The sequence below is a fragment of the Meriones unguiculatus genome, chromosome 6 (assembly GCF_030254825.1).
Source record: "Meriones unguiculatus strain TT.TT164.6M chromosome 6, Bangor_MerUng_6.1, whole genome shotgun sequence".
NCBI lineage: Eukaryota > Metazoa > Chordata > Mammalia > Rodentia > Muridae > Meriones > Meriones unguiculatus.
The window spans coordinates 48,399,272-48,422,522 of NC_083354.1; the positions used below are offsets into that span (position 1 = coordinate 48,399,272).

Here is a 23,251-nt window from a genome sequence, read left to right on the forward strand (position 1 = left end):
AGTGTTGGGAGGGAGTGTGGGGGTCTTGGGAACTCCTAGTGGATGAAGAAGCAGACGAGAGGAGACCTGAGATGCTTCCAGATGGACCCGATCTCATCATGGAGGATGCAGGAGGACATCTCCAGGCATCTTGCTTGGGAATTGGAGTGGTTTAGGAATACTCTTTCTTAATTGAGGTCTGAGGATAAAGTGGAAGGAAAGGGACTGGCCGGAGACATCCGGGGACATGTCGGAGAGAGGGCTGACCCTCTTTAGTTTTGTTTGCAAATCATAGAGAGCCGACCTCTGCTGGGCTGCTGTTTCCCTGTGGTCCATGTCCTGGGCTCTGTGCATCCCCTTGCCCTCAGGAAAGAAGAGGCCTGCAGTACAGCACACTAGGGGCTCGGGGAGCAGGCTCTTAACACAGCAGGGCCCCACAGATGTGGCCTAAACTGAGAGTCCCAGGCTGGTGCCTGCCATCATCCTTTCTCAAAGACACAGCTTCACAAAGTCTCTGGACTGGAAGGAACATTGGAGGTCAGTCTCTTCCAGCCCTTGGGTGGGAACTCACAGCCCATTCCAATAATTTCAGAGTTCATCCTTTTTACTGCGTGGAAGACCTGGAGACAATTTATTCCGACCTCTCCATGGGGTGCCATTAAAAGCTTCCTTCACCCTGGACCACAGGCCTCTGTGACCCCTCCCCCCCCAAGATGACGTGTAGCAGATTTCATTTTTTTGTGCCTAGCAATGAGGTGTGGGGTAAGCCCAGATTTGGGAACACAGATCTTCTTGTCTTTCACACTACAGCTTTGAGAATGGTCTCCATGGTTACAGCAGCTCCTCAGAGGTGTCTGAGTTTTCTTTTTTTCCTCTAGTCCCCTAAAATGTCTAATTTATGAGTAATCAGTTTGGGCAACCTGGAAAGTTTCTTGTGTGCATGTGAATATCAGGAAATGTATATTATATATTCAACTCCCCAAAAAGTAGGTTGACAGGCAACATTTCTGGCACATTTTTTCTTCTCCCACTTATGAAAAAGAAATTTGGGCTGACTTTTAAATGTTCAAGTTAAAGAAGATTCAATGAAAAAAAAAACCACGGTCTTCGGATTCTTCAAAGGCACGTGAGCCGCAGAGGGCTGGGTATGACCTAATTATGTTTTCTTTAATGTGGAATAACTATTTGCCCAACATCCCATTTGCATCTCGACATCACATTCAAATGGCAGGGACATTGATTTCTTTTTTAAAAGCATCCTTTGAACATGAAAGTGTTTTTTTTTTTCCTTTTTTTTTCTCCTTGTGAGAGCAGCGATAAGGATAGATCGATAATTACATTGTTGGATAAAAATGAATATAAATTTTATTGAAAAACAACCCCAGCAACAATGTGAAGAAGCCGGCGTCTTCCACAGCCAGCGGCTCACACAATCTGGCACACACGTCAGGAGAAATAGTCACCTCTGCAGCTTTACTCACTCCCGGTGAAAAGAAAGGACAGACCTCAGGTAAACCACCTTTGAAGTCTGATAATGAGCTCTGTAGTCACACCGTTAGCCCCCCCCCCCCGTTTACTGCGGGCCGACCAGTACACCTCAAGAAGCAGTGGAGAGAGAACCCGACCAACCTCACTAAGCATGGCAAAGAAAAACGCCAGAGAGCTGGGGTAACTCTTCTCCTTTTCAAGTCCTCTGAGAATTCCGCAGACTTTTTTTTTTTTTTTTTTTTTTGGCAACGTGCTCCTCCTGCTTCGCAACAGGAAATGGTTCTTTATATCTAGCTGAAATCCTTCATGCTTCACTTAATCTATTTACGTCTCTTTAATCTCAGTGGGCCGTGAGGAGTCCGTCCTGGTGAGACAATGTAACATATGGAGAACTCAAAGTATTCCGCAATCGGTCCAGCTGAGCTGGTGGCACTTTTGAAGCAAGCTGAAAAGAGTTTTAATTGCACCCTTTTGCCCCACCACGCCCCATCCTTCTGCACCCTGGCACTTTTCCTGGGGCCTGCCTGGCAAAATGCTGAGTTTGATCAGTTTCAGCCTGTCTGTCATTGGCGTAGCAATGAGCCTGATCAAAGCGACCCCAGCCAGGCAGGCCTGTGTCCAGGACTTCCGTCTCAGGAAAGGATTTCTGGGCAAAACACTCCTTATCACATTCTGTGTCTTCTCACCACCACGCCAGGCCAAGAAGTCTCCCCAGGCTCTTCTCACGGTCTGCATGTCAACGCTGACCTCGGCATATCCACGACAAGGACTGCACAACTCGCACGTGAGGGACAAGACTAGTGGTTTTTAGCAAGCTGGGACCCAGCTTGGGGGTGGTGGGAGGGTGGTGTGGCAGCGTTGGCAACTTCTCACACTAACCACCAGGGGGCGCTCGTGCCATTCGCTCGGCCACTAGGACGCGTGGACCGAGAGACAAAAGAGGGGGATTTGAATAAAAAGCCTTCAAAAACGCAACCTCCAAATTTCCAGCTTGAGCAGCATGCGTGCAAAAATTCGTGAGGATTGGATTTAGTTTCATGTATCTTTACTTCCGTGGAAAGAAATGCAGGCGTTTTCCCGAGTGCACCTACAGCTGCCTTGACAAAGGGGCTGCCTGGTTAAATGAGGAGGGCGGGGCGTGTGAGTGACCTGGGGAGCCGGGATAGAGGCCCGGCCCCGGTCTCCGGTGCTGAGGACAGCTCCTGTTTTGTTGGGTGGCATCCTCTGCAGGCTCCAGAATGGATTAATTATGCTGTTTTGAAAAATATGGGATTGTATCCTGCAGGGCTAGCGGTGGCAGTCCCGGCTCTGTCTAGCCAGAGGCAGGCATCGCAGAAGCACTTACTATTTCGTTAAGGCATAGCACACTTCTTTCTGCTCATAAAATGAAAGGGGTGAGAGAAAAAAAAAGGCTGTTTCCAGGCTGTGCAAACCCCACCTTTTTGTAGCGGTGACGCTCGCGTGCCTTCCCCATCTCCTCCCCTCCCCGCTTTTGTCCGTTTTCCAGAAGGGAGTGACAAGATGGCCAGAGGACCCTGGAGGCAAGTCAAGGCAGCTCAGCCCCTACCAGTCCTGCCAGTCACAAGTGAGGCTTCCCAGCCTGGTGAAGGGTGGTTACTTGATACCGCGTGGGTGGCAGTGGGGACCTGTGAAAAAGGGGCTGAAAGGGCTGAAGGGCTGAAGTTCTGGGATCCCAGGTCTTCAGGCAGGCTCCACTTGGCAGTCCACCCACCCAGAGGTGTGGGTGGCTATGGCTGAGCCCTTTGTGTTCGTCGATACAGTCCCGGCATCCAGCACTTTCCCGAGGAGAGTCTGATGAGCTCTTACCCAGGAAAGAGCTGAATGCAGAGGCTGTGATTATCCTAGGCTGCCACTGAATCTGATGACAGCCCTAAGAGAGAAGTGAGGGAGCAGGGCCCCGAGGTGGGCACAGTAAGCAGAGTCCTAGAACCTAGAAGTTTGGTGAGGATCATCCTGGAGCTCCTCCGAGCACGGGGATGCGATTGCAGTGGCCTCTTGGGGGCCTTCCTCAGGCCTTCCCTGCCTGCTGCCTGCTGAAACCTGCTTTTCCCTCAGCCGTTGTCATGGAAACGCCAGCCTCAGGTGCTGCTGAGGGCCAGCTAGGCAGCTGAGGCTTTTTAGGACAGGTCCGAGCAAGTAAGAGGATCTCAACTGTTCCCAATAGAAGGCTGAACTCGGGACAGGAGTTGTCTACTCAGAGACAGACAGGAGGGAAAATGGCTATGATAGGGCTTTTCTGGGAGACAGGTACAAACACTCTCTCAGGGGGCAGACGGTGGACCCCTCAGCCTGGGTTTGCTCGTTCGGGACCCCGGAAGCAGCACAATCTTGTTATCATATATTGTCTCTGGTACTGCTGCAGCTCCTCTGGGACTCTGCCTGCCCAGGGCCCAGGTCTCCATCATGCTCATCGACTTCAGCCCACCAAAGGCTCCCGACAGGCTGTATAGGCATCTGAGGCCCCAGAGAAAAACTGATGACGGGCCTAGGCTCAGGCTAGGAGGGCATCCCTAGGCCCTGGGCTGAATTCCGGTAGGCACACAGAATTGGGGATCTTCACCCTTAAGTGTGGGCCGCTGGACTTCCAAAAACATCAGCCCATCCCTGGTCCCCACTCGGGACATCCGTGTGTGTGCATGGCTGTTTTTCTGCCCCCGGCACATGTCAGAGACTCAAGGGATCGGGAGATGACAGGCCCCCGTTGGCTGAGGGCCAGCTAGCTTCTTTTCCACATCTCTCTCTTTGCAGGCTCTTGAAGAGCATGAAGTGGCTAATAGAGGCGCTGGGAATGTGGGAGGCAGGCAGGCCCAACATTCCTGGGGGCCAGAAGTCGTGGAGAGACACTGTGTTGCTTGGGGGGGGGGGCTGACCTCTCTGATAGACTCAGCCTCAGACATCACCGGGGCAGGAAGGGGGAACTCTCTGGGCACTGTGTGGAAAGCTTTCAGCGTGGGCAACATCTCTGCTTTCCCACCCAGCACTACAACAAAGTACTGACAAAAAAGCAGGCACAGGCACAGGCACAGGTACACACCCCACAATACCTTGGATTTACATAGCACCTTTTCCTTCTAGGGGACCTTTGCCTCTGTCCCTTTATCCACAACTGCACTGAGTGAAGCCTTCAGCAGCACAAACTCCTCAATGCCCGTGGCAGAGCAGGGAAACTGAGGCAGAGGCCCAGAAATGATTTCATGCAGATCGGCGATATCCCAGGCTCTCTGCACTCAGCTTGGGCCCTCCCTGGGCAGGGCTGACCTCAGCCCCGGGGAGGCTGTGTGTCTGCGGGCCCCTCAGTGGTCGTTCACTTTGTACTTCAGGATGTACGAGTAGAAGTTGTGGTTTGCGTTCTCTAGCACCATGACGTAGACTTCTCGGCAGCCAGCTGTGTTGCAGCTGCCCTCCCAGTAGCCCTCGGGGTTAAGGGTCAGGGGCCACGTGTCCTGCCCTTTCACCAGGGCTTTGGCGATCCCGGGCAGCTTCAGCTTGAAGGGGATGTTGCGGTTGGCGGGGAGCACGCCCGAGAGAGGCTCCAGCAGCTCATTGTCCTGCCCCCAGGTGCCGAAGATCTCGGGGAACATGGGCCAGTTCACCTTGGTGTTGGCGCAGCACAGGAGGTAGTTGAAGACGAAGACAAAGTTGCCTTGCTCTTGCCTCTTCTTCGCGTAGATCTTAAGGGCATACTTGCCAGCCTGGGGCAGCTGGACTTTCAGCTCTGTCCTCTTCTCTCGGTTCACCTGGAAGATGTATCGCCGCTGCGTCTCCTCCGTGACGGGGCCGTCGTCCCCGTGGAGGGACGCCAGGATGCTGATGCCCTTCTCCACCCCAAAGCTGACGGAGCAGCGGCCGTCACTCGTGTGGATGACGGGATCGAGGTGTGAGGGCTTCCTGATGCCCATCTGCTCGGAGAACCAGCTGGGCCCCACGGGCTGGTGGAGCTCTGTGGGCAGGCGGACGGAGAAGTCTACGTAGTTGCACTTGAGCGTGTATTCCAGCACCGAGCTGTAGATCTCGGAGGTGCCCTTGGCGAAGATCTGCAGCTTGTGGGTCCCCATGGTCGGGGGGTACACCTCCAGCTTCATCCCGTTCTTCCGGAGGCTCAGGAGCCCGTGCTCCTGCTTGCCGTTGAGCATGAACATGAAGAGCGTTGGGGCGCGGCTCTCGACGGTGACGGTGGCTTTCCCGTTCACTGCGGAGAGGAAGGCGGGGTCAGGTGAGACCGGGAGCTGGTGAACGCTTAACCAGCCGCGGGGAAGACGCGGCTCGCAGTGTGTGTCCAGGCCCGCGGTGTGAATATGTCTACCAAGCTTGATTTTACCAGTGTGATGGCACGGAGCGGGGTATTCCTCTGCTTCGTTTAGGTGAATTGTTTTTTGAAAGAGTTGATCACTGGGATGAAGAGGCCCCAGAAAAATCCTAATCCTGCCCCACCCACGTGTGTTCCTTTTTTTTTTTTTTCACTATTCCATTTGGTTTACATTAGATGAAGCCTGCCTGGGTATTTCGCCTGATTCTAGAGCAGGGAAGGGGTTCAAAGGACAGAAAGAGTGCCAGCCCCTTCAAATCTTAAAAAAAAAAAAAAAGATTTATTTTTATGTGCGTGTTTGTGTGCCTTTGTGTGAATGCCACACGTATGAGCGTGCCTGTGGAGTCTGGGAGAGGGTACTGGCTCCCCTGGAGCTGGGGTTACGGGCAACTGTGAGCCCACTAAAGAATGTGGGTGCTGGGAGCGAAAATAGGGTCCTCTGGAAGAGGATCTCTGTCTCTCCAGTCCTCGCAACTTTTCAGCTTTACTTTCGTATCACTTCCCTGTAGTGATGGCGTCAGCACCTGTCATATGAACACAATACCAGAACCAGCTGGAGGCGCTTCACTCCAGCATTCTAGGTCCAGGACTGTTAACACAGAATTTCTGTTCTCCCCTCGCCATTACTTGCTTCTTGCACAGGGCTACCATAACTGTGTTTCTGGAACAGGCCTTGAAAAGTCAGTGCGTCCATCCCCTCGCATCCCAGCTCCCCCTTGACATGCAATTTTCTATTCCTTTATCTGGTCATTGTTTTCCACATGCTATTATTGCAGCTCATGAAGGCTTTTCTATCTGGGCTTCCCTGGCTCCCCAGAGCAATGTCTGCTCTGAAAGCTCCGGCTGGCCTCCTGTGAGAAGCTGGGCACCTCACCCTCTCTCTACCCCAGCAATTTCTCCAGCTCGGCTCCTGGATGGAGGCAGGCGAGAGAGAAGGCTGCCTGCTTCATGTTCACTGTGAATCCTCCATTCCACAAATGGCCAGGACTTGCCCCAGACACCTGGCCTCGGGGAGCCTGCCTCAGCCCTTCAGCTGAGCTGGATGTGCCAGAAGGATGCTGGGGGCCTCTTTCAGGGAACCCATCATTTTCAGAATGAATCATGTGAGCACTTTACCGGCCTTTGCCTGGGCTATGGGCTCTCTGGGGAGGGCTTGGTGCCTGTCCTAAAGAACCGTTGGCAGAAGTGTGCTGAGGCGAAGTACTGGGCACCCCAAAAACCTTCTGGAGGAGCCATTGCTGGAACCTCTCTATCCCTTCTGCCTCTTCTTTCCTTTCTGCATTCACTGATCCTAACCCCATCTTGAGGTTCTCTTCTTTCCCTTCCTTCTCACCCCCTCAGCTTCCCTCCCTTGTTTCTTTCCCATCCCTATTCTCAAGGCAACTCATAAGCACCAAGACATGTTCTGTCAATATGTAGCATGAATATGGAATTGGGTTTTAGATTAGTATAAATTAAGAAATCTGGTGTTTACATCTTTATGCCTCCCAAAAAAGGCAAACTTGACTCAGCGACACGACTGTGATGTCTCTGTGGTCTGCTCTAGTCTCTCTTGTGGTTTAATGTCTCCTGGTGGAGACCATGGCCCTCTATCAGACCCAGGTGCCGGAAATGAGCTGCGAAGTGAGCAGCCCTGGGCTGCTGCTTCAACAGCCGGAGCGGCCACATGCCTGTTACTTACCAGAGGCCACGGGAGCTCTGAGTACAGGTCAACAAATCTGCGGGGAAGTGCAGGAGGCAAGACTGCCCCCTGGATGCACCCCCTGCCCTGTCCAATTACTCCATCACCCTGCGGGGTAGGGTGAGGTCAAGGCCATCATCCCCCAGGCCACCCTAGCTGGTTGCGTCTGGGAGCCCTGATCTTTTGTCTGGGATGCCTGGAGGCCTCCTGATAGCAGAGCTGGTGCTGTGGTGAGACGGGGAAGGCGGGCTGATTGGGCTTTCTGAGCTGGGCTCTGTGTCAACAGCAGGACCAGGCTCTGGATTGCCAGAGAAGCATGAGAAATCACGAAGGCATATTCTTTCAACGTGCAGCATGAATACAGGATTGAGTTTTAGGGACAGCCTTTAGGAAGAGCCCTTTGAGGTCCATGACTGTGATGCTGGGATCAGGCCTTGTCTCTAAAGAGTGTGCAAACATCCTGCTGCTGTGGTTTGAGAGGGGACGGCAAGTGTCAACTCAGGCCAGCCACGGGAGATGGCTTAGCTTGGTCCCCTGCTTTCCTTGGCTTAGAGTGAGTGGGAAGGGAGCTTCAGGCCCTGCTGGTGGCCCCCCTGGTGTGCCCGCTTCTCCTTACCTGTTCGGATCATGGACATCTCCGGGTGAGCACTCAGCATGCCCTTGTTGTAGAATTCACTCTTGTGGTACATGTTGTTCTCGAACTGCCTCAGAGACTGAGGCGGCTTCAGCAGTTGCCAGTTTTTGTTGTCCGGAAAGTGGTCCTCGATGAACAGGGCAGGGTGGGTGAGGAAGTAGAATTCGTTGTAGCTGGAGCGGAGGAAGACCTTATTAGGAGCCCCGTGAAGGCGTAGACCTGACCACCTTCACCCACGTCTGGGTATATCACAGGGGAGCTTTGGGAAACCTTTGTCTAGCTGACCCAATCACTGCTGACAACAGAAGGGATGCAGTATGATCTGTGGTCCTGATGTGGGTGCTGGAGGCTCTTCAGTGGCTGTGTCCAGGCCCTGGGGCCACACAAGATTCAAGGCCCCTTCTGTGAATAGACCACAGCACAAACTCGTGGCCTGCTTTCAGAGCCTTAGGGTGTTAGGAGTAGGGTTGGGTAGAGAGAACGGCTCCCTCTGGGTTTACTGCCCAACAGTAAATTGAAAGGACCAGAAGCATAATTCGTGGAGCAGATGTGGACAATGAGGGCAGGGAGAGGTGGGGAGGCAGGGTGCCAGTGTTCTAGTTGCACTGGACCCTTCTTGTCCCTGTACCTAGGGGGCTGTGCAGTGGGGGAAGTTCTATGGCTCCTTAGGGCCGGTCAGAGATGGAGACAAAGAGAAGAAAAGGAAGATGGCTTGGGCTTTGCTCCACGGGGGACACTGCTGAGAATAAGAGATGGACGCTTGGCGAGTGTGGGAGTGCCAGGGTTTCGAATGCACACACCAGTCAGTTTCCCAAAGAAAGGGGGATCAAGGCTGCCAAGGGACAGCATGACCTGTGAGGATGTCATGCTTGGCTGGAGGTTAAGCTCTGGGTGGGCCGAGCCTTGGAGGATGGTCATGGATAGTCTAGCCTATACCCTGAGGGCCAAGGGTGGCTCAGGTCCACCTGCAGCTCTCTCCTCTGCCAGCCACATCCTTCTTTCTCCGTCACAGACAGGAAGTGGGAGGAGAAGATGGAGCATCCAAGCGTCTTAGCCGCGTGCAGTGAGGCTCCTTTAGGCTCGCCCCTCCTCACCCGTGGCCTGAGGCAAACCCGAGGGGGCTCTGGGGTTTAGCTGGACGGAGCCACGGGGAGTCAGAGGAGAGATCTAGCCTCAGAAAGGTGAGGTGACAAGAAAATTCAGTTCCTTGCAACTGATCTGGAGTCAGCTTTGGGGAAGCTGTCAGGCCTTCCCCTCCCACCTGGCCCTTCCCTTCCATGAGGTGACTTCCTCCTCCAACACAGAGACAAGACACTTGGCGAAGCTGAGCCTTGTACTTACAGAAAGGTGAATTTGGAGGTTTTGGTGTCTACCAGGCCACTGCCCCAGGTGCTGTCTAGCAGGTGCCAACGGCCCTCGAGGTACACAGCGTTCCAGGCATGGTCGAACTCCCCGGAGAAGCTTTGCCCAGTCTGGTAGCCAATTCCCTTGGAGTAGCCAGGCACGGTAACACACTGTACTCCAGCAATCCTGGGGATGGGACACTGGCCTGAGTAGGGGTTTCAGTGTTCGGGTTGGGGACGTGAGGCCGTAGCACTGGCAGGCCCTGCCTGTGCAGACTGGCTGCAGCTCTGTAGTTTGCTACTCCCCTGAGACTCTTCAGCTCACTTCTGAAGTGTCTCCCCAGGGCCTGCTTGACATGATCTGATGCACAGCTCCTCAGGAGGAAAAATGAGGACAAGAGGGAGGACGGCCTCAAGAACACAGGGAATAGTAAAACCGAGATGATCTTGGAAGAAAACCAACATGAAAGAGCTGTACATGGAAGCGAAGCTCAGGAGGGTGGTGGTGGTGGTAAGGGCAGGAGGTGGCTGAGACCTGATTCCTGGGTATTCCCCACCAAGCCAATCTGTCTGGGGACAGGAAAGGTGGGTAAATTGGTGTGTTCAGAAGTGATGTGGGGAGAATGGGCTTCCTGCCAGGACACCTGACCATCAGGTTTTAGCCTTCACAGACAGGGAACAGAAAGTACCATGGTGCATTAAAATGTTTTCCTGACTGTTTGAGCCACTGTACTGGCTAGTTTTATGTCATCATGACACAAGCTAGGGTCATCAGAGGAGTGAGCCTCAACTGAGAACATGCCTCCCTAAGATCGGGCTATAGGCAAGCATGTAGGACATTTTCTTAATTAGTGATTAGAGGAGGAAGGCCAAGGCTATGGTGGATGGGGACACCCCTGGGCTGGTGGTCCTGGGTTCTATAAGAAAGCAGGCTGAGCAAGCCACAGGGAGCAAGCTAGTAAGCAGCACCCCTCCGTGATCTCTGCATCAGCTCCTGCCTCCGGGTTCCTGTCCTGTTTGAGTTCGTTTCCTGACTTCCTTCTATGATGAACTATGATGTGGAAGCATAAACTAAATAAACCCTTTCCTCTCCAGGTTGCTTTGGTCACGGTGTTTCCTCACAGCAATAGTGACCCTAACTAAGACAGCCACTGTTTTGAAGTCTCTCTCTGCTCCGTGAGGAGTGGAAACATCGATTGGTTGGCCCTAGCTTTGGGGTCTTTTTTGATTGGGTGTCCCCACGGCACACAGCAAAGCAGGTATCACTTTGGGAGAAGTTAGGTCACCAGTCACTTTTGGAGGCCTCATAAAACCAGGTCTGGGCTGTGGCCAACACTCTAGGGGTGAATCAGCAAGTACACCACCGGAGGTCCTGCTTTCCCCACACCCTCTGGTCCTTGTCTGCAGCAGCTCCTCCCCAGCATGGCTATTGAAGAATGGCCAGTGCCAGTCTGTCCCATGCAGAGTTGCTGGGCCCAGTGCTGCCAGCCCTGGTGAATTAGGAAAAGTCGCCTCGACGCAACATTTTCTTTATGTTTGTGAAAAAACAGGTATAACAAATACATAAACCTACAGAGTCCTGGATGCCCAAAAGGGAGTCTTCAATGGAACGCCTTTGCACACTATCCACCGCCCCACCCTCCACACAGTGCTGACCCTGAGTGTCTCTCTAACGCTTGCTTCAGGTAGCAGGGCCTGATTTCCCTCAGGATGAATCAGGTGTGACACCCCAGTGTGTTAAACAACAGTCATGGGGTAAGGTGATCATGAATTTCCTGTGAGGACAGGGAGAAGTTTCCTCATGGAGACAAGTATTTAGCTAGCATTTAGAAGAATGCCGCACTGAACACTTCAGATCTACACTCACACATCATTTGTTGAGTCACCGGGGCAAAGGTGGTATTGCTGGAATGAAGAGATTCTCATTTCTCACATTGCCTCACGCGTGCATCTTTGCTTTGGCCTACTTCACCCCGCAGAGCCATGCTGAGACCACTCCTACCGAAACTTCTCACAGGGGATGGAGTTTGGCGGCCTCTGCCCTTCTGCTGAAGGTATGGAAGAGGCTTTGGGCCCCCAGGACTTCCCAGGGAAGCTCATGAGGTTATAGCAGCTGGGCCCTGAGAAAAAATACTTCAGAAGCACTTGGGGACACCCTGTTGACAGACAGCAGGAGTAGCTAGACCCTGGTGGCAGGATTTTCTGTTGCTGATAGTCCAAAAGGAGTCCCAGAACAGGTCTGCCTGGGGCAGGAAGCTACTGCAGATGGTCTCTCCGGGTGTAAATCTATGGATGCATGGAGAATGAGGGCAGAGAGGGGTTGGAAGAGAGTCTTGGTCTCTAGGTAATGAGATTGTGGTTAGTTTTGTCTCTTTAAACTTCTCTGCATCTTAACTTGGGGAGGGGATCTGTAGCTCAGAAGCAGAGTATCTGCCTCGCATGCAACAGGCCAAGATTCAATCCCCAGTACTCTTAAAAAAAAAAAAAAAAAGGGAGGGGGAGAGGAAGGGGAGCATAACATTTTAAAATAATGATTATGTGTTACTGTTAGAACTGGAAAAAAAATCTATACACACAACTTAAGTTATGGCCTGTAGTGAATTATTTCCCATTGTTTGCTCAGAGCCTCGTGGAACTGCGGGGGTATGGACTGTTCTCTGGTGCTTATTCTCTGCTAGGAGCATCAGGATCAATGGAGGGAGGGGGAACATTTGGCATCCACATCATCTCTGGGTGCTGGAGTAAACTGGGCACTCATGTAGGCAGACTGGACCTTTTCCTCCTTGGAGAAGCCTGTTTTAAACAGTGTGCTGGGGAATATTCTTCCACCCATGAGAAAAAAATGAAGGGAAGAGCTGAAAGGCAAGAAGGGCCTTGCCAGCTCAGGAAAGGGCCAGGGGAGGAAGAAAGGAGAGCCATGACATGTACCTTTATTGCTCCAGGCTGGCATGGGTAGTCAGGGTACAGCCAGGAAGCCAGGACTGTATTCCTGCCTCTAACAGGCACCTGCAGTGACCTTGCCAGCCTCCTTATGGGCAAGAAAGGATAGTTGGCATTAAGTGATCTCTAGGGGTTATTTCTTCTCTGACAGGCCGAGGAGGAGGAGGAGGAGGAAGAAGGGCCGTGGGGAATGCCTGTGGCAGAACTAAGATGAGAAATGAACTCAGCTGTAAGTTTATGCGTTGCTGGAGTATGGCGCAGGGATGTTTTATTATCTGGCAGCCCTGCGCAAGATGAATTGGACAGAAGTCACAATGCAAAGTGTTGTCAATAATCCATAGCTTTTATAGGGAAGAAAAGAATTCACAGGTATAAAACAACTATGGTAGAGCTGTGTATCCAGCCTCTCTGGGCACTGGTCAGGTCATGATCCATGACCCTTTCATGTCCTTGAAAGACTACTGACTGTATAAATGGGTACCAAGCCCAGGAGCAGGTACTGGGGCGCAGCACAGCAAACAACACAGTAAGAGATTGTTGCAAGACGAGGCTCAGAGGCTGCCTTAGAAGTGCTCATGCTTGTGAGGCAGGAGGATCTGCGAACTGTCAGTGAAGCACGGGACTAAAGCAAAGTGCTGGGGACTCTGGGGCAGGAACTGGGAGAACCATTGAAGATGGCATCCAGGCTGAGAAATGTTTTCACTTGGTGAACAGCTTGATTAGCCGGCCCAAAACATGGCCCAAGGCCATCTATTTAACAACCTTAGGCTCCAGAATCCTGCTTTACCTTTCGACAGTCCTGACGGTACCAATGTCAGTGCGTCAGCACAGGGAGGATGTGTGTCTGAAAGTGCAAAGCCAACTGGCACGCAGGACTCATGAGCAAACCACACGAGACCCCGGGAGTATCAGGCAGGGGGGAGTAGCCCATTCCCGGCCAGGGCTAGGGCTAGGATGCAGGGACCTAACCAACACTTCAAGGCTTCAGGAGAACGCATGGCTTTCCACTGGGGTCTGACACATATGTACTGAGCAGGCAAATGGAAGGCAGCATTGCCTGGTGACCCTGGCTGGCTTCCGAAGCTGTCCTCACATTCAGGAGTGTACCCCCTGTCACTTATCAAAGATTTGAGTGTAGCAACTTGATGTAGTGTGTCCCCAAGGCTTGCTGTGGTGTGACCCCCTCTGTACTAACTGAGGAGGTGACCATTGGGTCAGGACCAGGATGGTTGGTGGACACAGACGTGGTCCAGGCCCTGCCACAGGAGCTGCGTGACACAGCTCTAACCTGTGAGCAGCCATGCCCTACTCTGCAGACAGCAGCTTTTGACCATGCTGGACGAAACAGGATTTTCTTTCACTGTCTCATTATAACGTGTGATTTCTGTGTCACAGCAGGACATAAGCAACGGCATCTCCCCCAACACATGCACTTGATTTCTTACAAACTTAGGTATCTCTCTGTCCTTGTGACACATCTGTCCACCTCTGGCTTCAGGAGACACGATCTCCAAGGTTTCCCATCTGACAGTGGTACAGAGAAAGAGGCTATCTGACTTGGGGACGCACAGCCAGCTAATGGCTAGATTGAAACCCGGGCACAGCAATCCTGAGGCTCAGTCTGAGAGCTTTCGAATTACACCAGGACTTTCGCAGAGCAGGATTCTGTTTTGATTTGTAGGTCTGTTGGTGGTATACAATGAAATTAAAAGATGATTTGCTAAATGTGAGAGAATTAAAATTTGCATCCTCCGTTGGTATATCTATAAAGAGGGGGAGTTTAGGTGTCCCTTTCAGAGGCCTTATGTGACAAAGCCAGGGATGGCAATAATAAAATTGTTCAATACAGCTCGGGTGGAGGCGGGGGTGCCGTGCAGGCCTATCGTCTTAGCTACTCAGAAGGCTGAGGTAGGAAAATTTCAAGTTCAAGGCTTGCCCGAGTTACAGAGTGAGTTGAAGATCAGTCTACGTAACTCGGAGAGACGCTGTCTCAAAGTAAAAACTTAACGGAGGGCTGGGGATGGAGCTCAGTGATAGCGTTCCTAACTGGCTAGCATGCACAAGACTCAGGGTTCAGTCTTCATACTGCTGAAAAAATAGAAGAGGAAAAGATCATCTGGATCCTGGAGATTCCGCATCTCCCAAAAGGCTTGGACGGCCACTGTGGCCATGCTGATCGCCAGCAGCCGTCTAAGCGGGAGTGCCTCTGTCCTTGCTCTTTATGACACTAGAGGACGGATGGATAGAAATGCAGTTGACATGATTGGTGACGACCAGCCTGCTCAGCGTCAAAGGCTCAGACTGGTAATAAACCTCCGGTTATCTCAAATCTCTGGAAAATCTGCTAGCTGGTGGCGCTGGGGCCGTGATTACAGGGGGAGAGAATTTACTGCAGGCCGACTCAGTGGCGGGAGCCTGGGGAATTAACCTTGGCCCCTGCAAGGAGATTAGGCAGAATCAATTAAGGCTGTGTGCAATGGAGGCGAAAGGCAGACTTAATGCTCACTGCTAGAAAGTCAGAAAGAAGCTGGACCAGCAATTACGCAGGCAGGGAACGGCACTGACAAAACACGCCGGGTCGGAAACTAAGGGAAGACAAGAGGGAGACGGATAATGCCTGAAAATATGTAAGTCCTTACCCAACTACTTATTAAATCAGTCTTTAATGAGGCCATTGTGAGGAAGCGGAGGAGAGGGCAGGAAACAGCGCTGGGCTGCCCAGCGCAGCTCTTTCTAAGAGGCCACCCTGACAGCCCCGCAGACTAAATCATCAAGTGTGGACTGCGCACCTGCGGTTATTAACGAACCAGCTAATGAATTTACCAAACGTTTGGCGGTTCTTTTAGGGGGTGAAGGGGTTTAGGGGAGCCATGCATGGATGGGTTACTGATCTTTAAACAGTTAAGGGAGTTCACAGGATTGTGAGCAATTGCTGAGCTTCCCAGGCAGCGCAAAGAATTTTGTGCATAATTATTGCTGGGCTGAGACTAACGTCAACTGATGTAAAATGTTGGGGCGTATTTTAATGATCAGCTGCAGGGCAGGATGGGGCCATTGTTAAGCAGCTGGACCGGGTCAGAGAGCTGACAGCTTCAATCCAGGCAACCATCAGTTTTCTGGATCTATGTGGGTGGGCTGGCAGAGTCAGTGAGAAAGTTTCGAAAAAATGCTCCTGTGCTTATGAGTTTTTTTTTTTTTTTAATAGCAATTCCAAAATCAGCTGAGCAGTACCTCCAAATGGCACGTTCCCTCTTTCCAAGGGTTTACTGTTCTCCCACGAAAGCAATACAATCCCTAAATCACAGATGAGGAAACTGAGGCTTGGTATGGTTGGTACCTTACCAAAAACGAACAGAACTTGTAAGTGGTCAGTTAGGGATGGGAGCCTTGGCCTTTCTGGCTGTGTAAGCGACACTTCTGCCATGAGCCAGGAGGCTCAAGGGAGACACGGTAGCTGTAGCTACCTGTGGGAGTCCTGTGCCAGCGAATGAGCCCAGGACATTCCATCAAGGGTGGGGGAGGGGTTCACGAGGCCCCACCCCTTTCTGAGAAGATATAGGCAGTTAGTGGTTGCTGGGGGAGGGAGGGTCATATTTCTCAGTGGTGGTTGCCCTTGTGTAACTTGGTATCTAAAACCCCTACTCCTGAAGACAGCCCTAGTTAAATACAACGGCCCCCAAAGTCAGGAAAATAGGAGGGGGCTGTTGGGAAAAACAGGTTCAGTGGGAGGCAGAGGAGGAAAAGAGAGGACCATGGGAGATTTATATCGATATGTATGATACTGTGAAAGAATGAAATAAATTAAGAACAAAAAAAATCCCAAGTGTTTTTAAATATACAAATTCCTATGAAAACAACCGTATTCTGAAAGATGCCAGGTAGGCACTGGAAACATACTGGGGGTCTACAAGTGTGCCAGGAATAGCCGGCCACTTCTCATATTCCGAAAATGCCTACTGTGTGTGTGGAAGATTCTGAGCCGGATGTTCACAGAGGGGCCACAAGGGAGGGAGGAAGACACAGGAAGAGAGGAGCAGAGACAGGAACTGTGCTGGGAACAAGCTTGGCACGGGACGCAAGTATCACTATGGTGATCGCCAGGTGAGGGATCAGGACCCCTTAGCTCTCTTTTCCTTGTTCTGTAAAATTTGCACACTGTGTACAAAGAGCAAGTATTTTTTTTTTAATTAAAAAGATTATTAGTGGGCTGATAAGATGGCTCGGTGGGTAAAATCGCTTGTCACCAAGACTGGTGACCCGAGCCCAGAGAGAGACACGTGACATGGTGACCCCACGTTACAAAGAGAGATATGACTTTTGAAAATTGACCTCTGACCTTCGAATGAAGGCTATGGCATGTATGTACCTGCCCCTTCAGAGAGATAAATAAATAAATAAATCAATAAATCTAATAGAGTTTTTTTGTTTTTTTTTTTAAAGCCAGGACTGTTGCTGTACACCTACAACCCCAGCACTTAGGCCAGCCTGGGCCACACAGTGAGTTCAAAGCCAGCCTGAGCGCGGTGACTCTGTCTCAAGCACAACAGGAGGCATGAAGCTTAGCAGTAGATTATTTACTCTCCCTGGGGAAGGCCCTGGGTGTGATTCCTCAGTACCGCCCAAGATAAAACGCTATGAAATGAAAGCTAAATATAACACACACAAGTTAGTAGACAAGGCCTCAGGAGGATGTCAAAGGATGATGGAAAGGAGGCTCTGGGGTGGGGCCATGAGAAGTGCGAAGTGGGGGGAGGGGAGATGTATACACATGAGGGGCAGAAGTGTGGGTGTTGCTGCAAGGTGAAGAGCTGAGCAGGGAGCTGGGCGGCAAGGCTAGAGAGACCCGGGGAACCGGTACTTGCCCATAACTGGAAGCGGTGATACGGGGGTTGGGAGGCACTGGAGATCAGGCTAAGGATGGGTTGTGCCTATCTAAGGACAGGGTGCTCACAAGTGCATACAAAGCCACGGAGGCTGCCCCTCCCCCCCAACATTGAGGCATCTCCGCTGCTTGCCTGAGGATCATCTGTTACTAGGCTTGGCTTGACGACTGCCACCTGCAGTCCTGAGAGGTGGACACTGGGAATCTGAGTCCCACTCAGAACTTTTTAGAGCCGTAACCATTCACTCAGTTTCTGAGGAAGGGACTTTCTCGTGACCCCAGGGCTTCCTGGTTGTTTCCTAGAACCCGGGAGGCTTCAGACAGGGGAACATAGGACTGGGTACGTCTCCTCCAGCCTTGAGACTATCTAGATGTTACTGTGAAGTAGCATGGCCCATTCTCCCACTTAGGCCTGCAGCTGGGCCACATGCTCACCCCATAGCTCTGAGAACGGAGTCCAGAGACACAGAGAACCACCGCCTGCTTACTGAGCTTTCCTACTAATGGAACTTTCCAGGTAGATCCATGCCCCGGACGCCCCAAAGACAGCCTTTTAAGTCCCCTCAGAGCCGGCAGCCACTGTCCTTTTGTTTCCAGGCCTGCATTCCTTTAACCTTCAGCCGCACAGTGAAGGGAGAAGGCAGAAAAGGGGCCTTTTATAACCAAATTATCTTTGCGCATTCATCTGCCATTATGTTAATGCATGGCGAAGCCTGGCAGATGGTCCAAAGTCAATTACGCTGGTGTTAAAAAGGGAGAAATTGACCTTTTCAGGACTCACTTGGATTCCCAAGCAGAGTTTGCAAACTCAAGCTTCAGGCCTGGCATGGGGGCAGAGGCATAGAGAAGAAAGAAAGAGAAGAAAAGAGGACATGTTTGGGTGACAGCCCCGGAGGACTCTAGCTGCCTGTTTCATATACCTGCACATTCTTTTAAAGAGGCCGGCATAGCCATCACAGGTGGTCTTCTGGGTCCTCAGGATGTGAGTGGGTTTGAAGGCCTGGCGGTCCTTCTCCTGGGCAGCTTCAACATCGTACTCTGGAGGACAGAGGAGGTGGCTGTGAGCACGCAAGACTAGCTCAGAGAGGAAGGGAAGGCCACAGAGCCTGTAGCATGGCCTCTACCCCCAGTGGTGCTCTGGTGGAAACAGTGGCATGATTGGAGATAGGACCTTAGCCTAGCCAGATATGGTCACCTTTTGTGTAGGTGGCAAAAGGGAGACTGAGGTTAAAGCACAGAGGAACCCCTGGCCCTCATGGTGTATGCCTTTAATCCTAACACTCAAAAGGCAGTGGTGGGCAGATGGTCAAGGCCAGTCTGGTATACATAGAGAGTTCCAGCCAGGTCTACATGATGAGACCTTGTCCATTTAAAAAAAAAAAAAAAAGGAAGGAAGAAGAAGCTGGTTGAGAGGAGGCAGCCTCCCTCAGGTTCAGACCTTGGCTGAGCACGTTTTTGAAGTGAACCTGGAGGACGAAAGAAAAGCCTCAGGAATCCAGGTGAGACACAGGCCGTTCTTCATGCCAAAGGACTAAGGCTTCACCCCACTGCTTGGTGGACCACCTTCTCCCCAGTTTTCAGGCATCATTAGGGGTAACAGGCCCTCAGCAGCCCCCTCTGTGGCTTCTCAGGACCTGGTGAGGTTGCCAGGACTATCCCATGGAGAGCTCAGGCCTAGCTATCCCCGAGATAGTGCTGAGAACCCTGGGAGTAGGTGGAAGCTGAGGACACAGCTGTGATGGCAGGAGACAGGGAGATGGGCACCTGCTCTTCCTGGCACTTGTTTTTAGGGCCTTCCTGTGTTGCTACTGCTCTCCATGCAGCTGTGTTCTCCTCAAACTCTGGCCACCCCTCTTGCTCAGGTTCTCATCTCTGTAGGACAGGCTCACTGGGAACCCAGGACTCAGGAAAGGCAGCCTCTGGGTGAAGGCCCAGCTCTGGAGGGTCGATTTTGCCTTCCTTGGTTGGTACTTCTCCCTGACCTAACTCATACTCCTCATGCTGAGGAGGCAACAGGAGCTGGAGTCTGACTGAAGGGGCACCCGGGGCTCGCTCCCAGTGCTGCCCCCTGGTGGCTCACCTATGTGGTGGCAGATCCAGATCCAGATGGCTCTGACTTTTTCCAGATCGCTGTGGGCTTCCTCCAGCAAGTCGCTCACTAGCTCATCCAGGCCACTCTTGACTGTCACCTGGGAGCAGAAAGAGCAGACTGCATTGGGGCCTGGGGAGGATGGGAGCTGCGGCCAGCCACCATTCCTCCAGGCAGGAAGCTGGAGCAGGGCCCAGGAGGGCAGAGGCTGTCCGGGGGTGAATAGTATGGATGTGGGGGAGGGGGGGAGCTGGACAGGGCACGGGTACTGGTCAGTCGAATCTCAGACCCTACAGCCACCTCAGGTGGGCATCCAGGTTGCCTCAGCAGCCTGTGGCCATGGTTAATATTTACTAAAAAGCTGGCTGGTTTTATGTCAACTTGACACAAGGTCCAGTCATTTGGGAAGAAGAAACCTTGACTGAGAAAATATTCCCACCAGACTGACCCATGGACAGGCTTGTAGTGCATTGTCTTAACTGACGATTGATGTGGGAGGATCCAGCTTCTCGTGGGCACCTCTGGGCTGGTAGTCCTGGCTGCTACAGGAAAGCAGGCCGAGCAAGCCAGTAAGCGGTGTCCTTCATAATCTCAGCACCAGCTTTTGCCTCTAGGCTTCCGGCTTTGAGTTCCTGTCCCCACGTCCCTGGATGATGATCTTATGGGTCGTAAGATTAAAATAAACCCTTTCCTCCCCAAGGTGTTTTCGGTCAATTGGGTTTTAGCACAGCGACAGAAAAGTAACACCACCTATGCATTTAATACAACCCGTGGGCCTTCTGTTCCTCACCCCCATTGTTGTGGGTTAAATGTGAGATTTCCCCCATAGGCTCCTGTGTCAAAACACTTCCTCCCCAGCTGGTGGTTGAGGAGCCTTCAGGGGCAGAGCCTTGCTGGAGGAAGTAGGTCGCCAGAGGGTAGCCCTTGAGGTTTAATAGTGAGCTCCAGTTCCTGTCTGTTATCTTCCTGCTTGGGGTTGCAATGTGTCCGGCCCCCTCATGCCCTCACCGCCGAGGCCCTCCCTGCCACGATGGACCGTACCTCCTCAAACCGTGAGCCCAAACAAACTCTTCCTCCGTTAACTCGCCTCTTGTCAGTTATCTGACCACAGCCAGAGGAAAGCCACAAACAAACATACACTGTGAAACGGACAGTCGTAGACCACTCATCCGGTTTACTCAAGGTATGTTCAAGCTTGGAGGTAAGCTCTCTTATCCTGACTTGGGGGACTCCAGGTCACCTGTGGGGCCCTAAGCCTAGGGGAGGTTCTCCTACCTGTGAGGCAGAGGCATCCAGTTTCTCAAAGTGTCGCAGGTCCAGGGGCATGGATTTCAAACTGGACTTGTCCCAAGGGTAGGCTGGAAACAGAGGGAAAGCAGGTCAGCAGGAGGTCCCAATGAAGAGGCTGTAAGCTAAGCCTTGTAATCGCTTGAAGGATCCGTGGCTGTTTAAGCTTTCTTACACTGAAACACTCATTTTAAGAGCTGTACCTCCTAGAAAGGTTCCTTTGGACAAAGTGTTTTGGGAACTGTGACTACCCCTATAGTCATCTTGAAGATCCACATGGGACTTAAAACTATTTTGGAGACCCTGAAGATTTAGCACTTAAAGACCTAGGCTAACAAAATCGTGTCCAGACAGACATCCCCTGTCTGATATTTAGTTGTTTTGTTTGCAGTGTTGCTGGTATTCTCAAACAGGGAGGGTCCCTTGGTCATGTGCTTGACGTAAGATAGCTCAAAGCATGCTGGGTATAAGAAAGCCCGCCAGAGGGCTGGAGAGATGGCTCAGAGGTTAAGAGCCACTGACTGCTTCTCCAGAGGTCCTGAGTTCAATTCCCAGCAACTACATGGTGGCTTCCAACCATCTATAATGAGATCTGGTGCCCTCTTCTGGCACGCAGGTGTACACGCAGGCACAACATTGTATACATAATAAATAAATAAATAAATAGTAAAAAAAAAAAAAAAAAAAAAAGCCTGGCAGAGCTGGCACCTGAGTCCCATAGGAGGCTTCCTACGGGGAGACCGGACTTTGAGGCAGGCCACAGAGGTAGATAGGAAGAGAGAAAACTGGACAGTGGTGTATGGTCATGGCCAGCGTCTACCCAGGCTTTCCCACTGGACACAGGAGAGCACCAGTCAGTGCTGGGAGGCAGATCTGGGATTCAGGAAGTGACATCCTCCTGGCTCATGTTCACCCATGGAGATGGAGGAGGCTATCTTAACACAGATAACCATCAACCCAGCTTGTGTGGTCCAATGACGGCCATAGTTCTGCCACCCCCACCAGAAGGGTCAACTCCTGCTCAGTGCCCCATTTCTCAGAGTCCTCCTCAGACTGGTTCTCATCACTGCTTGACAAGAGTACCAGAGAGACAAGTGGGTATCAAGCGTACTTTCACACCACACAGGCTTCCACTCAGTTTAGCCCTTCTTTGCCCCTGTTTAGAGGGATGGCATTTCTAAAATGGGGTTTAAAATTCTATTTTATTAGTTCCTCCTTTCCTGGTTCCATTTTTACAATATTTTATATGTTATATTCAAAATACACATGGTGATTCATGCCTCATTAAATCTACCTTCTGAGCAGATAATATAAGATTCAAATAGGAAAACACGATTTTTGTATGAAGACATTTAAAACACCAGGAGCATTAATTAACTTATCCTGGTTTTAAAGCAAAATAGGCAGATGTGCATGGATCTGTAGATAGCATCTGGCCTACCAAAGGGGAAACTGAGGCCTAGATAAGACAAATTAGAAGAAAAATGGATAAAAGCAGTATTCCAATCTGGACCATCTATCACCTCATAACCTCCCATTCAGTGTTTCTTTCTCTGCCTTAGCCTGCTACTCACATGATCCCCATCTTATAAACAGTTGACACTTCATTTTACTTACTTATTTATTTATTTATTTATTTATTTATTTATTTATATTTTTTTTTCTTTTTTCTTTTTCCTTTTGGTCACAGTGGGGATTGAACCCAGAACCCTGTACATAGTGGGTAAGCTTTCTACCACTGAGCCAAGTTCTTCATTTAAGGTTAACATTTTTTAACCTTCTTTTCTTCCTTCCTTCCTTCCTTTCTTCCTCTTCTATTTTTTGTTTGCTTTGTATAGACAGGGTCTCTAGTTCTGGCTGGTTTTCTCTATGGAGCATAGAGTGACTTTGAACTTCTGATCTTCCTGCCTTCACCTCCCAAGGGCTGGGATTACAGGAGTCTGTCAGCATAGCCAGTTGATCTGCTTCTGACGACTGAACCCAGTGCTTCCTGGATGGGAGGTGGGCACTCTACCAGCTGAGCTACATTTCCAGCTCTAAATCAACATCACTCTGCATTCCAATTTTAGTGTCTATAGTGTCCTATAGTAGACTGCTTTGTAATCAGAAGAGGTTAATCTCTAGCACTGGTGTAATATCAGACATGAGATTTTCCTTCCCTACCTGTGTCCATGGCAGACATTACTAGTCAATCATGAGATTCTTTTCTCCCAAATCCATAGATGGTCTCAGATTCTTGATGTCCCAGTAAGCCAATTGCCTGGAGAGTGGACCATGAGGCCAACTCACTGTTTTCTCAAAGGCCCCAGAGAAGGCCTTGGACTCACCATGGGCATCTTTCCCTCCAGGCTGCCGGGGTCTCATGTTTCCATTTTTGTCACCTTGTAAACCTGTAATAGCCCGGAGGTCAGAGATACTTCAGAAGAAACAGAAGGAGCAAAAACTAATGATCTCTAGGTAGCAGTCATGAGTGCTCACCCTGTTTATGCTTCTCCTCATGGACTCCTTGCTCCCATCCCCACCCACCGTGCCACTGTGGCTAGACCTTCCACGAGGTCTTCAGGGGCAGAGGAGAGACTGGAAATGGGAAGTGAAGGACAG

At 51.2% G+C, this 23,251-nt stretch overlaps 1 protein-coding gene across 1 annotated transcript in view; it reads right to left on the reverse strand.

The window, feature by feature from the left end:
- Positions 1-1,297: 1,297 nt before the first annotated feature.
- Ky (kyphoscoliosis peptidase) overlaps positions 1,298-23,251 on the reverse strand; it is a 39,506-nt gene continuing 17,552 nt past the window's right edge. Inside the window, exons 5-11 of the mRNA XM_060385431.1 lie at positions 22,978-23,040; positions 20,639-20,721; positions 19,355-19,463; positions 18,195-18,312; positions 9,451-9,639; positions 8,092-8,282; positions 1,298-5,677 (exon numbers count right to left, since the gene is read on the reverse strand). Of these exons, the coding sequence (XP_060241414.1) occupies positions 4,782-5,677; positions 8,092-8,282; positions 9,451-9,639; positions 18,195-18,312; positions 19,355-19,463; positions 20,639-20,721; positions 22,978-23,040 (1,649 nt within the window). The 3' untranslated portion in view covers positions 1,298-4,781. The remainder of the gene's footprint in view (positions 5,678-8,091; positions 8,283-9,450; positions 9,640-18,194; positions 18,313-19,354; positions 19,464-20,638; positions 20,722-22,977; positions 23,041-23,251) is intronic.